Raw genomic sequence first — 12,500 nt, 5'->3', positions numbered from 1 at the left:
ACCTACGGGGTCAGGAGGGGGCGGCCCCTCTCCGTCACCCCCCCTGCTCCCCGGCACCACAGGTGTTTGCCTAACACCGTTCAGAAGCATCCGCCCAGTTGACAAACACGGCCACGCCTCCGTCTCTCCGTCTCACACAGAGTAACTCATTAACTCCGGCTACTGCCTGAGAAGGTCGTGTGGAGGAGATAACGTCGCTAACGGCCCCGGGGCCCAAACACAGGGGCAGGCCCCCCGTGTGTTAGTGACGCAGCTGGAGCTTTAGGGCGCAAAACAAGTCAACACTGAGACGGAGAAACAGCTTTTCCTCTCATGCTTTGTTTTGCTTTTTTGTGTGACGGAGGAGAAGATTGGTGTCACGCTCGTGTCTGCGCTAGAGTTAGCCTAGCTTAGCATCAAAATGGCGGAGAACTGGCGAGGTCTTTCCAAAGTCGACACCAGACGCGTCTAAATGTCTAAATGTCTAAATGTCGTGAACGAGCCTGAGGCGACGCTCTGCCTCGTCTCCTGCATTTGACGGTGAATACGACAGGTGATTGGCTGCGGCTGCACTGAGGGGACACACACACACACACACATGGACATGCAGAGGGTGAAGTCGTGGACTCACCGCGCTGTTCTTCTTGTGGCTCTGAGCCGTGAACTCTGGACAGAAGAGCAGGTCGGCGACGGCTAACAGCAGGGACTCAGCCAGCGGCCGAGAGTCGTCGTCGTCGTCGCCGTCTTCGTCCAAACGCTGGAGGACAGAGAGACGGGTTAGGGTGAGAGGAGGGAATCAGGACATGAAGCTATCGTGTCATCATCATCATTACCCGCGATAATCATGGTTTCCCCATACGGCGATTCTGCGATGTGCTGCAAGGAAACCAAGAAGTCACTGCACCCGGCCGAGACATAGTCCAGACGGAGCCGGGCTAGCTGTTTCCAGTCTTTGTGCTAAGCTAGGCTAACGGGCTACATTAGCATACACACAGAAGAGTGGGATCAATCTTCTACTCTCAGAAAAGACTGACTGAGTCCATTTCCCAAACTATTTCTTCAAAGTTGTACCCCATGAGATTTGAGGTGCGGTGTTTCTAGCGGCCTCTGTGGCGTTAAGGTGAAACTGCAGGTGCACCTGTTCTTTCAGAGCCTCCATCTTGCTGTTAGCTTTTGTATCAGCATCAAAACAGCCTCGTGAATCAACACTTAGCATCGCCAGCAGATTATATAGTTGGTCGTGCAGGATGTTTGTGCATTAGCCGTAAAGATTAGTGTCGTGTTCCTTTTCTCATAATCAACCTGCAGAACCTGCAGAACCACAAACAACAACCCGGCGCTCTGCTCCGACCGCTGCAGCTCGCCGTTTCCCTCCAGTCCCACGCTTTAATCAAGGGACATTCAATCCCTCGCTAATTCAACCACTGGCGAAGAGGAGGGGGGGGGGGGGGGGGTACAATGTGGGCAGTGTTTGCAGACCAGGTAACCAGAGAAGCAGCAGCCACCGGGAGGTAGAGGAGGGGGAGGAGGGGGAGGAGGTAGAGGAGGTAGAGGAGGTGGAGGAGGTAGAGGAGGTGGAGGAGGGGGAGGAGGTGGAGGAGGGGGTTAGTCTCGGACAGCGTCCTCGACACAGCGGCGGTCTCATTTCACCCGCTGTGCTCTGAGAACCACTGCTGCAGATTATCACACGTGCTAATCTGATGTCTGCAGAGCCGAGAGGCTGCTGACAGATTAAACCTGACTCTGTCGGCCGTTTCCAACACGACACCGAGCTTTTTTAGACCTCTACCTTAAAGAACGAGTCCTGCAAATGCAAATGTCATGAATACCAAACTCTGCCAACTGTACAACAGAGCTGCAACACCGTGGTAACGTCAGCGTGTTAGCGTCGTCATGTGAGACATTTATAATCCCCCAACCTTTCATGCTGTTCAGCCTCCACTCAGTGAATTCATTACGCAAAATGTAAACACATCTACCGGAGCATCCGCTAAAGCTCCATGTAATAAAAGGTCGTTTTGGGGCGGTCCGTCCTTTCTTATGGAGCAGCACGCACTTTGAATCCTCCCCCCACAGAACTACGGGACGTCACATCCTCAAAATCCTTTTCCTAATCTATAAAAGTGTTTTTTCAAAGATCAGAAATGCTGCCGTAATCTGGATTAATGGACTTTCTTTGTCTTACTCGTAGTTTGTGTTGATGTTGTGTTCCTCGTCTGTGCATTGGTGCTTCTGTCTGTGTTCAAATGCTCATGTTTCATGTGATTTACGTTACACATTTGTATTAATGCTGCTTTATTTATTGCTTCCTACGTGTGTTTTGTTATAACTAACACTTTTATTTGTTATGAGTTCTTGTGTCGGTGTTTTTGTGCTGCATTCTCCTGTTTCATCTCATCTTCAGCCTCTTATCCGGGGTCGGGTCTCGGGCGCAGCAGCTCCAGCAGGGGACCCCAAACTTCCCTTTCCAGGGCCACATTAACCAGCTCTAACTGGGGGATCCTGAGGCGTTCCCAGGCCAGTGTGGAGATATAGGGCGCCCTCCCATCACACTGTTCCTCCGTCCCGTGCTTTAGGGTCCTTGTCCCCCCCTCCAGGCCCGTTTGTACTCACACTACCTGGGCCTTGGAGAATGCTTCTTGCTGCCTATACGTCATCACGCCGTAACACGTCACACGCATTGATGACGTCATGGCGATGCGTGGCTTTGTTTCCAGATCTTTCCGTAGACCTCAGAGTTTTTGTGCGTCTTGTCGACTGTTTTTGAATCTTTTCATCGACCAAATCTGCAGTAAACACTCCACCTCCGCATCACACCAACGTGAACCTTTCACCGCCATTGTTTTAAATGTCCGCGCATGGTCCCTCCTTCTTTTTTCTACGTCCCAACAGGCGCACAGGAAATGACCTCAGAACCGCCGTAGGCCTCGTGCTCGTACACGTGCGCACGCTCGTGCTCGTACACGTGCAAACGTGCTTTACTAAAGCCCACCTCTCCCAACGGGCCGTGGACGGCAAGCGTGCCGCAGCTAGACGCGGAGCGGTTGCACTCACACTGGTTAAAGGAACCAGACTTTAGCTGTGAAACCTGTTTTGGCACGGTACGGAGGCACAGTGTGAGTGCGCCCATAATCTCTCCACCTGGTCCTGGGTCTTCCCTGAGGCCTCCTCCCAGCTGGACGTGCCTGGAACACCTCCCTTGTGTTTTTTAATGTTTCCTTAAATGTCAAGTTTGTCATTTAACTGCAGAAACAATCGTTGCTTCCTCATTCTTTTCCTCTTCAGGTGAAATCATTAATGAACACGCACTGGTGCAGTTTACAGGAAACGAGACACAAGAGAGAGCAGAAACACACATTTCTACTCCCCTGCTTCCTGCAACAAATTCCATCCCCACGACCACGCTCTTATCTGCGGCGACGTTTACGCCCTGCGTCCACGTGACCCCAGTGTGTCTGAGCCCCTACAGGAGCGTCATGCATGCGTATGCGTCAGTCGTACCCCTGCTCTGCCGGCTCCGGGCACGGTGGACCAGAAGAAGCCTCTCCAGTCGGCGTCCTCAAAGATGTAGGGCAGGATGCGGGTGAGCAGGCGGGTGCAGTTCAGGACGATCTGACGCTCTTTCTCGGAGGGGCAGCCGGACTCAGCGCCCTGGACCAAGCGCTCCACCGCCTGAGGGGAAAGAACACGCACAAGTACTTCAGCCCAAAGGATTTTTAAAGATTTTAAAGTATGATGAGTGTCAGACAAAGACGCGTAAAATGATTAAAAATAGATGTTAAATGATCACACTGAGAAACAAAATGGCGAGAGATCTGTTCTTGGTTGAACCAGATCTTGTAAACTCAAATGACCTTTGACCTTTACGAACAGTGACGTGTGTGACGTTTGTGAAGTGTGGGAACAACAAACAGCAGCATTCCTGTCTCTGTGACTGTATCCAGGCCGGAGAACAGCCCCCCCCCCCCACCTTGTAGCAGAGGGTTGCCAGGTTGGACGGGGACTCCTCTCTGACAGCTCGGATCTCCGCCGCCGGCACCAGAGCGAAGACGTCCTGGACGGTGGTGGAGGTGTCGGCCCAGAACTGATCCCAGAAGGCATCGTCGGTGGCCTCTACGGGCTGCAGGAGGACACACACACACACACACACACACACACACACACACACACACACACACACACACCAAAACATCACTCTACTGTATACGTGCGTGTGTGTGTGTGTGTGTGTTTGTGTGTGTGTGTGTGTGTTTAGCATGACCTCCACATGAGCAGAGCAGCCATTATTAAATATATTATTCATATCGCAGCTGCTCCAGTTTATGATCATGCTCTAGTCCTCCATTAAAGAAATGATTAATCATAAAATATATGTTGTTCTTCTCCATGTAAAGCCCTCTAAGTAAGTCGCCTACCCAATTGTTGAAAAACGTGGGCTAACATGCCCTCTAGGAGTCAAAACGTGTGCTAAAGTGCCCTCTAGGAGTCAAAACGTGTGCTAAAGTGCCCTCTTGGAGCCCAAACATGTGCTAAAGTGTCCTCTAGGAGCCAAAACGTGTGCTAAAGTGCCCTCTAGCAGTCAAAACGTGTGCAAAAGTGCCCTCTAGGAGTCAAAACGTGTGCTAAAGTGCCCTCTAGAAGCCAAACCTTGTGCTAAAGTGCCCTCTAGGAGCCAAAACATGTGCTAAAGTGCCCTCTAGGAGCCAAAACATGTGTTAAAGTGTCCTCTAGGAGCCAAAACATGTGCTAAAGTGCCCTCTAGGAGCCAAAACGTGTGCTAAAGTGTCCTCTAGGAGCTAAAACATGTGCTAAAGTGCCCTCTTCAGTGGTTGGGACGCGTTACATGTGCCCTTTTCTTCCTTTCCGCCCCTGCCCTTCAAAAAGTCTGTGCAGCCTCTGCCAGTGAACGGATCAGTGTGTCTGAATATGTATTATGATTATTATTTATTCCTTTCATCCTGAAGTGACATCTTCAAATGCCAAAGACTGAACCATGTTCAGGTTTTAAAGGCACATACAACAGTGTGTGTTTGGTATCTTTCTACTCAAACACTGACTCATCAGGATATTGACACAGCAGCACATTCAAATGCACCTTATCTCGCTGGTTCCACCTTAAATGCACCTGCAGCGAAACTCACCTAATTCACCTGTTTACAGTCACACGCGACGCGTTCAGGGTGTTTATTTAAGCGTCATGTTACAAAATAAACACCAAAATAAAGGACCGGGATGATCCGACAGGCCAGAGAGAGCGTGTTCAGAGTAAAAGCAGCTCAAATATCCAGAGAAGCATCAATATTTCTGCAGCTTTATTTGTTTTTTGTGTTTAAATCCTTTAAATTAAAGCGAAGTGGAGCGTTTGTGTCATCTGGGCTGCACTCCAGGCAACCATCTGGTGCTCCAACTTTACCTGCGTGTGTGTGTGTGTGTGTGTGTGTGTGTGTGTGTGTGTGTGTGTGTGTGTGTGTGTGTGTGTGACAGACCTGTGTCTTGGTCGTGAGTTGAATCACCGCCTTCCTGAAGTGAAGTTTGGTGTCCGTGTTTCCCATGTCGCGTCCCAGAGCAGCTGCTGCAGCCCGTGTGTGTGTGTGTGAGAGAGTGTGTGTGTTTCAGTGTGTGTGTGTGTGTGTGTGTGTTAACGCTGAAGGAGGATAATCTCCCTCATCCACTGACAGACGCTCCTGGCGCGTTCAGGGGCTGCTCGGAAACTCCGCCTTCAGCCGTTTGGAGGCGGTCACAAGTGACTGAAACCTTTTTATTTATTTAATTATTAACAAAAAGGAGAAAATGTTTCATTAAAATGGAAGAAAAAGATGCAATTAAAACAAAACAATACAGTGGATTAAAGTCAATTGACTCAATCTACAAGGGACATTTCATATCCATAAAACTAAACTCTAAAATCCCTTTAAAACTGAATTTCTAAATTATTTTGAGTCCATGTAAATGATTATTAATAATAAATGTACTTATACCGCTGATATATTACGAGATTTGTTTAAAGAAATGTAATAATATGCCCACTTTTTAATTTAATTTAATTTGTCTACTAAAAAAACACATGAAATCACACAATTACACGCATTAAATTAATAAAATAATAATAATAATAAAATAAAATATCTCATCGCCAACCGCTTATCCGGGGTCGGGTCGAATAATTACTATTATTATTCTTTTCTTTATTGTCCAATATGTGGAAACTTGTCTTTGGCTTCAACACATTAAAAAAAAATAAAAAACATAAAAATCACTCAATAACACGCAGTAAATAAATAACATTCAACAGTCATTCAACACACAAAGAAAGAGGGAAAGGTACATGATTAAAATGTCCTGGAACGCGTTCATGATTTGTTTTGGGATAATAATAATAATAATAATAATAATAATAACAATCTTTAGTAACGTAGCATCTTTTAAAACAAAGTCCAAAGTGATTTACATGACTTATTAAAACAACATTACACATAAAACAATAAGTAAAGGTAATTTAATAAAGAAAAAAGCAGTTAAATGAACAAATAAAATATATAAAACATGTTGGAAGTGAGAAAATAAATGTTTTGCTAACATTAATACATAACAGCTATTTTAAAATGATGTCATCTCGTGCACCAAAGAGGATATAAAAAAAATCCGACGGTCCGTAAACGCGTCATAAACCAAGCAGGATCCAGGCGAAGACTTCCGGGAGCCTCGTGCACATATTTGCTTTCTGCAAGTTTTTCATTGGATAACAGCGACTTCATTCATAAACGACAGTGAATCAACACAAGTTAAACACTCTTCATCATCATCATCATCACCATCATCATCATCATCATCACCATCATCATCATCATCATCATCATCACCATCATCATCATCATCATGATACTTCAGGTACAATCAGGATAAATGAGCTCTGACGTCCACACAGCAACAGTATGGAGGACTAAACATGAGGAGGAGTCTCCCCCTGCTGGACATTAGAGAGAATGCAGCTTTAAGTGGAGTCTCCTCCTGCTGGACATTAGAGAGAATGCAGCTTTAAGTGGAGTCTCCTCCTGCTGGACATTAGAGAGAATGCAGCTTTAAGTGGAGTCTCCTCCTGCTGGACATTAGAGAGAATGCAGCTTTAAGTGGAGTCTCCTCCTGCTGGACATTAGAGAGAATGCAGCTTTAAGTGGAGTCTCCCCCTGCTGGACATTAGAGAGAATGCAGCTTTAAGTGGAGTCTCCTCCTGCTGGACATTAGAGAGAATGCAGCTTTAAGTGGAGTCTCCTCCTGCTGGACATTAGAGAGAATGCAGCTTTAAGTGGAGTCTCCCCCTGCTGGACATTAGAGAGAAAGCAGCTTTAAGTGGAGTCTCCCCCTGCTGGACATTAGAGAGAATGCAGCTTTAAGTGGAGTCTCCTCCTGCTGGACATTAGAGAGAATGCAGCTTTAAGTGGAGTCTCCTCCTGCTGGACATTAGAGAGAATGCAGCTTTAAGTGGAGTCTCCTCCTGCTGGACATTAGAGAGAATGCAGCTTTAAGTGGAGTCTCCTCCTGCTGGACATTAGAGAGAATGCAGCTTTAAGTGGAGTCTCCTCCTGCTGGACATTAGAGAGAATGCAGCTTTAAGTGGAGTCTCCTCCTGCTGGATATTAGAGAGAATGCAGCTTTAAGTGGAGTCTCCTCCTGCTGGACATTAGAGAGAATGCAGCTTTAAGTGGAGTCTCCCCCTGCTGGACATTAGAGAGAATGCAGCTTTAAGTGGAGTCTCCTCCTGCTGGACATTAGAGAGAATGCAGCTTTAAGTGGAGTCTCCCCCTGCTGGACATTAGAGAGAATGCAGCTTTAAGTGGAGTCTCCTCCTGCTGGACATTAGAGAGAATGCAGCTTTAAGTGGAGTCTCCCCCTGCTGGACATTAGAGAGAATGCAGCTTTAAGTGGAGTCTCCTCCTGCTGGACATTAGAGAGAATGCAGCTTTAAGTGGAGTCTCCCCCTGCTGGACATTAGAGAGAATGCAGCTTTAAGTGGAGTCTCCTCCTGCTGGACATTAGAGAGAATGCAGCTTTAAGTGGAGTCTCCTGCTGGACATTAGAGAGAATGCAGCTTTAAGTGGAGTCTCCTCCTGCTGGACATTAGAGAGAATGCAGCTTTAAGTGGAGTCTCCTCCTGCTGGACATTAGAGAGAATGCAGCTTTAAGTGGAGTCTCCTCCTGCTGGACATTAGAGAGAATGCAGCTTTAAGTGGAGTCTCCTCCTGCTGGACATTAGAGAGAATGCAGCTTTAAGTGGAGTCTCCTCCTGCTGGATATTAGAGAGAATGCAGCTTTAAGTGGAGTCTCCTCCTGCTGGACATTAGAGAGAATGCAGCTTTAAGTGGAGTCTCCCCCTGCTGGACATTAGAGAGAATGCAGCTTTAAGTGGAGTCTCCTCCTGCTGGACATTAGAGAGAATGCAGCTTTAAGTGGAGTCTCCCCCTGCTGGACATTAGAGAGAATGCAGCTTTAAGTGGAGTCTCCTCCTGCTGGACATTAGAGAGAATGCAGCTTTAAGTGGAGTCTCCTGCTGGACATTAGAGAGAATGCAGCTTTAAGTGGAGTCTCCTCCTGCTGGACATTAGAGAGAATGCAGCTTTAAGTGGAGTCTCCTCCTGCTGGACATTAGAGAGAATGCAGCTTTAAGTGGAGTCTCCTCCTGCTGGACATTACAGAGAATGAAGCTTTAAGTGGAGTCTCCTCCTGCTGGACATTAGAGAGAATGCAGCTTAAAGTGGAGTCTCCCCCTGCTGGACATTAGAGAGAATGCAGCTTTAAGTGGAGTCTCCTCCTGCTGGACATTAGAGAGAATGCAGCTTTAAGTGGAGTCTCCCCCTGCTGGACATTAGAGAGAATGCAGCTTTAAGTGGAGTCTCCTCCTGCTGGACATTAGAGAGAATGCAGCTTTAAGTGGAGTCTCCTCCTGCTGGACATTAGAGAGAATGCAGCTTTAAGTGGAGTCTCCCCCTGCTGGACATTAGAGAGAATGCAGCTTTAAGTGGAGTCTCCTCCTGCTGGACATTAGAGAGAATGCAGCTTTAAGTGGAGTCTCCTCCTGCTGGACATTAGAGAGAATGCAGCTTTAAGTGGAGTCTCCTCCTGCTGGACATTAGAGAGAATGCAGCTTTAAGTGGAGTCTCCTCTTGCTGGACATTAGAGAGAATGCAGCTTTAAGTGGAGTCTCCTCCTGCTGGACATTAGAGAGAATGCAGCTTTAAGTGGAGTCTCCTCCTGCTGGACATTAGAGAGAATTCGGCGGTTCTGAGGTCATTTCCTGTGCGCCTGTTGGGACGTAGAAAAAAGAAGGAGGGACCATGCGCGGACATTTCAAACAATGGCGGTGAAAGGTTCACGTTGGTGTGATGCGGAGGTGGAGTGTTTACTGCAGATTTGGTCGATGAAAAGATTCAAAAACAGTCGACAAGACGCACAAAAACTCCGAGGTCTACGGAAAGATCTGGAAACAAAGCCACGCATCGCCATGACGTCATCAATGCGTGTGACGTGTTACGGCGTGATGACGTATAGGCAGCAAGAAGCATTCTCCGAGGCCCAGGTAGTGTGAGTACAAACGGGCCTGGAGGGGGGGACAAGGACCCTAAAGCCAGGGGCACGGGACGGAGGCACAGTGGGAGGGCGCCCTAAGGGTTGCTGGTGCAGCACACTGGGGACAGGCTGGGTCCTCCTTGGCCTCCCCGCTCCACGCATTTCGCTCCAGGTGATTCTCCTCCTCTCCACACCTTCCCATCTTGAGAGACTGCAGTGGCACGTCTGGCTGCTTCTTCCTAGCGGCGACCTCCTCCACCTCCTGCCGACGTTCAGATGGAGTTGCCTTCTGCCACGTGGGTGTTGTGGTTCCTAGTCCTAGGCCCTGTCTTCCTTGTTTGACCTTTCGGTGTCTCGGTGTCTTAGGGCGTGATCACACTGTCCTCCCGGACCACGACCCGGACTTTAGGGTACTTGTCCCCCCTCCCTCTCCCCCCCGCGCCCCAGCCCCGTTTGTACTCACACTGCCTGGGCCTCGGCCAATGCTTCTTGCTGTCCATACGTCATCACGCCGTAAAACGTGACACGCATTGATCGCGTGTGTGTGGCTTTGTTTACAAATCTTTCCGTAGACCTCGGAGTTTTTGTGCGTCTTGTCGACTGTTTTTGAATCTTTTCATCGACCAAATCTGCAGTAAACACAACGTGAACCTTTCACCGCCATTGTTGTTGTTGTTAAATGTCCGCGCATGGTCCCTCCTTCTATTTACATGTCCGAACAGGCGGACATAACGCTGCTGCCGTAGGGCTCGTGCTCGTACACGTGCGCACGCTCGTGCTCATACATGTGCAAACGGCTCCGCTAAAGCCCACCTCTTTCAAGCGGGCCGTGGCGGCCCAGCTGGCCCCAGTTGAGCGCGGAGCGGGTGCGCTCACAGACTTTAGCTGAAAAACCGGTTTTGGCCGCGGCCAAAAGGACAGTGTGATCACACCCTTAGAGCCGCCTTTGCCTGTGCCGCTGCTGTAACAGGCCTCCATGTCCTACCTGTTGCCGGGGTGAGAGCAGCACCTCTGACAGAAGGACCCCGGGGTTCTGCGAGCGTCGTCTGAAGCCTTGTTTTAGCGCATTTGTTCCTCCACCAGGCTTGAAATTGGCGTTGAGAGGGCTCCGTTACCACGCAGGCCTACGGTGCTGAGGCCTTTGGGTAGTCCCAGCCTTTTCCTCACTTGCGCGTTCACCAATCGTTCCAACCGTGAGAAAGGGTGATGTCGTACATAGATATGGGCCACATGAGACGAGGCAGCAGCCCCAACTGGAAACGCCACAGCTTCAACCTGCCTGGGAGAGGCCACAGATGGTGTCCTGCTGGAGCTGCTCCACTTGGACCACGCTACTTTGAAATATTAGTGACTGTGTGTCACATACAACCTGCATAAAGGTGATAAAATCTGACATAATCATGATGATGTGACGTTTATTTGTTTATTCATCTTCATTCAAATGCTTTTAATTCAATATTCACAGCAAATAATCTGCTCAAACCTCCTTCAAACCTTCTTGCGTTCAGTATTTGCGTTAATCGTACAGTTCATCAGTTGTTCTGTGGTTCCAGTCCAGCGTCAGCCGCTCGTCACGCGGTGATGAACAGCTCCATCAGAGCGCCCACAGAGTGCATCCTGTAGAAGACGCTCAGCGGCTGACCCAAGTTCACCAGAACGAACCAAGCGGAGAAGCCGAAGAACTGTTTCCCGAGGCCGTTCTCAAACTGGGGGTGGACTCCGAAGGCGGGGATGACCCACAGCTGCAGGAGGAGGGAACACGGGTGTGTTTCAGAAGAGCAGAGACGACAAAGACGCCTGTATTTAAACACGTGATGTTATTACCATGATGTTGGAAAGGATGAGGAAGGCACAGAGTTCCTGTATCGCTCTTTTGGTCCAGGGTTTCTTCCCATCGTGTTCTCGAGCAGGAGCTGGCGAGTTCCCGTCCAGCAGTGAGATATCCGCCTTCCTCTCCTCTTGTACGGACGCAGCGACCTTTTTCCTCGACTGCGGGACAGTTTATTACACACAAACACAACCTTTTAATGACTGACTTGCTCCAGTTGACACAACAGTCATGAATCAAATGCAGGTACCTTGAATATGCTGCTCGGCTGCTTCCCTTTCTTCTTGGCGAGGAGGTCCGGGTGCCTGTGGAGGCCCTCGATGATGAAGATGTTCTGGAGGATGAGCTCCAGCAGGCTGAGGAGGGAGTAGGACAAGTCCAGCTCCCCCAGGGGCCCCCGGGTCCCCACAGCCAGGGCCGCCACAAGGGAGAAGTAGGACAGGGCGAGCTGGCCCAGAGCCGCTGCGACCAGGAGGATCACATCCAGGCTGCGAGTGGGGTTGTGCCCCCCTTCGTCCGCCCTCCTGTCCAGCCTGTGGACCAGCATCCCGGCCAGGGAGCACAGAGACATGACGGGCATGACGGCTAAATGGTAGCCGTAGAATATGAGGAAGGCGGTGAGGCGACGCTGCTGCTGGCTCACCCACACCTGGTAGAGAATGAAGACGACCACTCCCGCGACGAGCACCAGGGCGCCGAACACGAGGCCGTATATGACCCCGCCGTGGTAGACCACCTGGAGGGTGAGCTTCTGAGCCACGTGGTGGGGACCTGGACTCATCCGGCGGCCCACGTTCTTCCACATCACATAGATCATGCAGCCGGCCATCAGGTAGTACTCCATGTTGAAGGGATAAAGGATTTCCAGGCCTTTCCTGAAGGTGAGGCAGGCGGCGGTCGCACTGCACTGGCAGGAGGTCGAGTTGGCGACTCCTGGAGGGAAAACGCCACGGTGAAAAACAAGAACCGACAGATATCACCATGAAACGTCCCCAGTTATTTACATTAAAGTGAAATTCTGCCGTAAAATCATCCAATGGTCGCTAACAGCCGGATGTGGCTAGCACTGATTAGCTCGGGGCAGTACGGTGAAGGCATTCAAAGGTCCTTTTTTAACCACTAATGCTGCTGA

At 49.4% G+C, this 12,500-nt stretch overlaps 2 protein-coding genes across 3 annotated transcripts in view; both read right to left on the bottom strand.

Annotated features, from left to right (window-relative positions):
* Nucleotides 1–5,587, bottom strand: part of hid1b (HID1 domain containing b) — a 16,110-nt gene extending 10,523 nt beyond the window's left edge. For both annotated transcript variants that reach the window (XM_083932719.1, XM_083932720.1), the window contains exons 1-4: nucleotides 5,466–5,587; nucleotides 3,950–4,099; nucleotides 3,481–3,651; nucleotides 611–736 (exon numbers count right to left, since the gene is read on the bottom strand). In XM_083932719.1, coding sequence (XP_083788845.1) covers nucleotides 611–736; nucleotides 3,481–3,651; nucleotides 3,950–4,099; nucleotides 5,466–5,531 — 513 coding nt within the window. In that variant the 5' untranslated portion in view covers nucleotides 5,532–5,587. The remainder of the gene's footprint in view (nucleotides 1–610; nucleotides 737–3,480; nucleotides 3,652–3,949; nucleotides 4,100–5,465) is intronic.
* A 5,434-nt stretch (nucleotides 5,588–11,021) lies between these two features.
* Nucleotides 11,022–12,500, bottom strand: part of LOC310960885 (proton channel OTOP3-like) — a 5,095-nt gene continuing 3,616 nt past the window's right edge. Inside the window, exons 5-7 of the mRNA XM_083932723.1 lie at nucleotides 11,619–12,301; nucleotides 11,365–11,529; nucleotides 11,022–11,282 (exon numbers count right to left, since the gene is read on the bottom strand). Of these exons, the coding sequence (XP_083788849.1) occupies nucleotides 11,112–11,282; nucleotides 11,365–11,529; nucleotides 11,619–12,301 (1,019 nt within the window). The 3' untranslated portion in view covers nucleotides 11,022–11,111. The remainder of the gene's footprint in view (nucleotides 11,283–11,364; nucleotides 11,530–11,618; nucleotides 12,302–12,500) is intronic.

The sequence above is a fragment of the Echiichthys vipera genome (assembly GCF_963691815.1).
Source record: "Echiichthys vipera genome assembly, chromosome: 18".
NCBI lineage: Eukaryota > Metazoa > Chordata > Actinopteri > Perciformes > Trachinidae > Echiichthys > Echiichthys vipera.
This window is presented reverse-complemented; position numbering and strand designations above follow the sequence as displayed.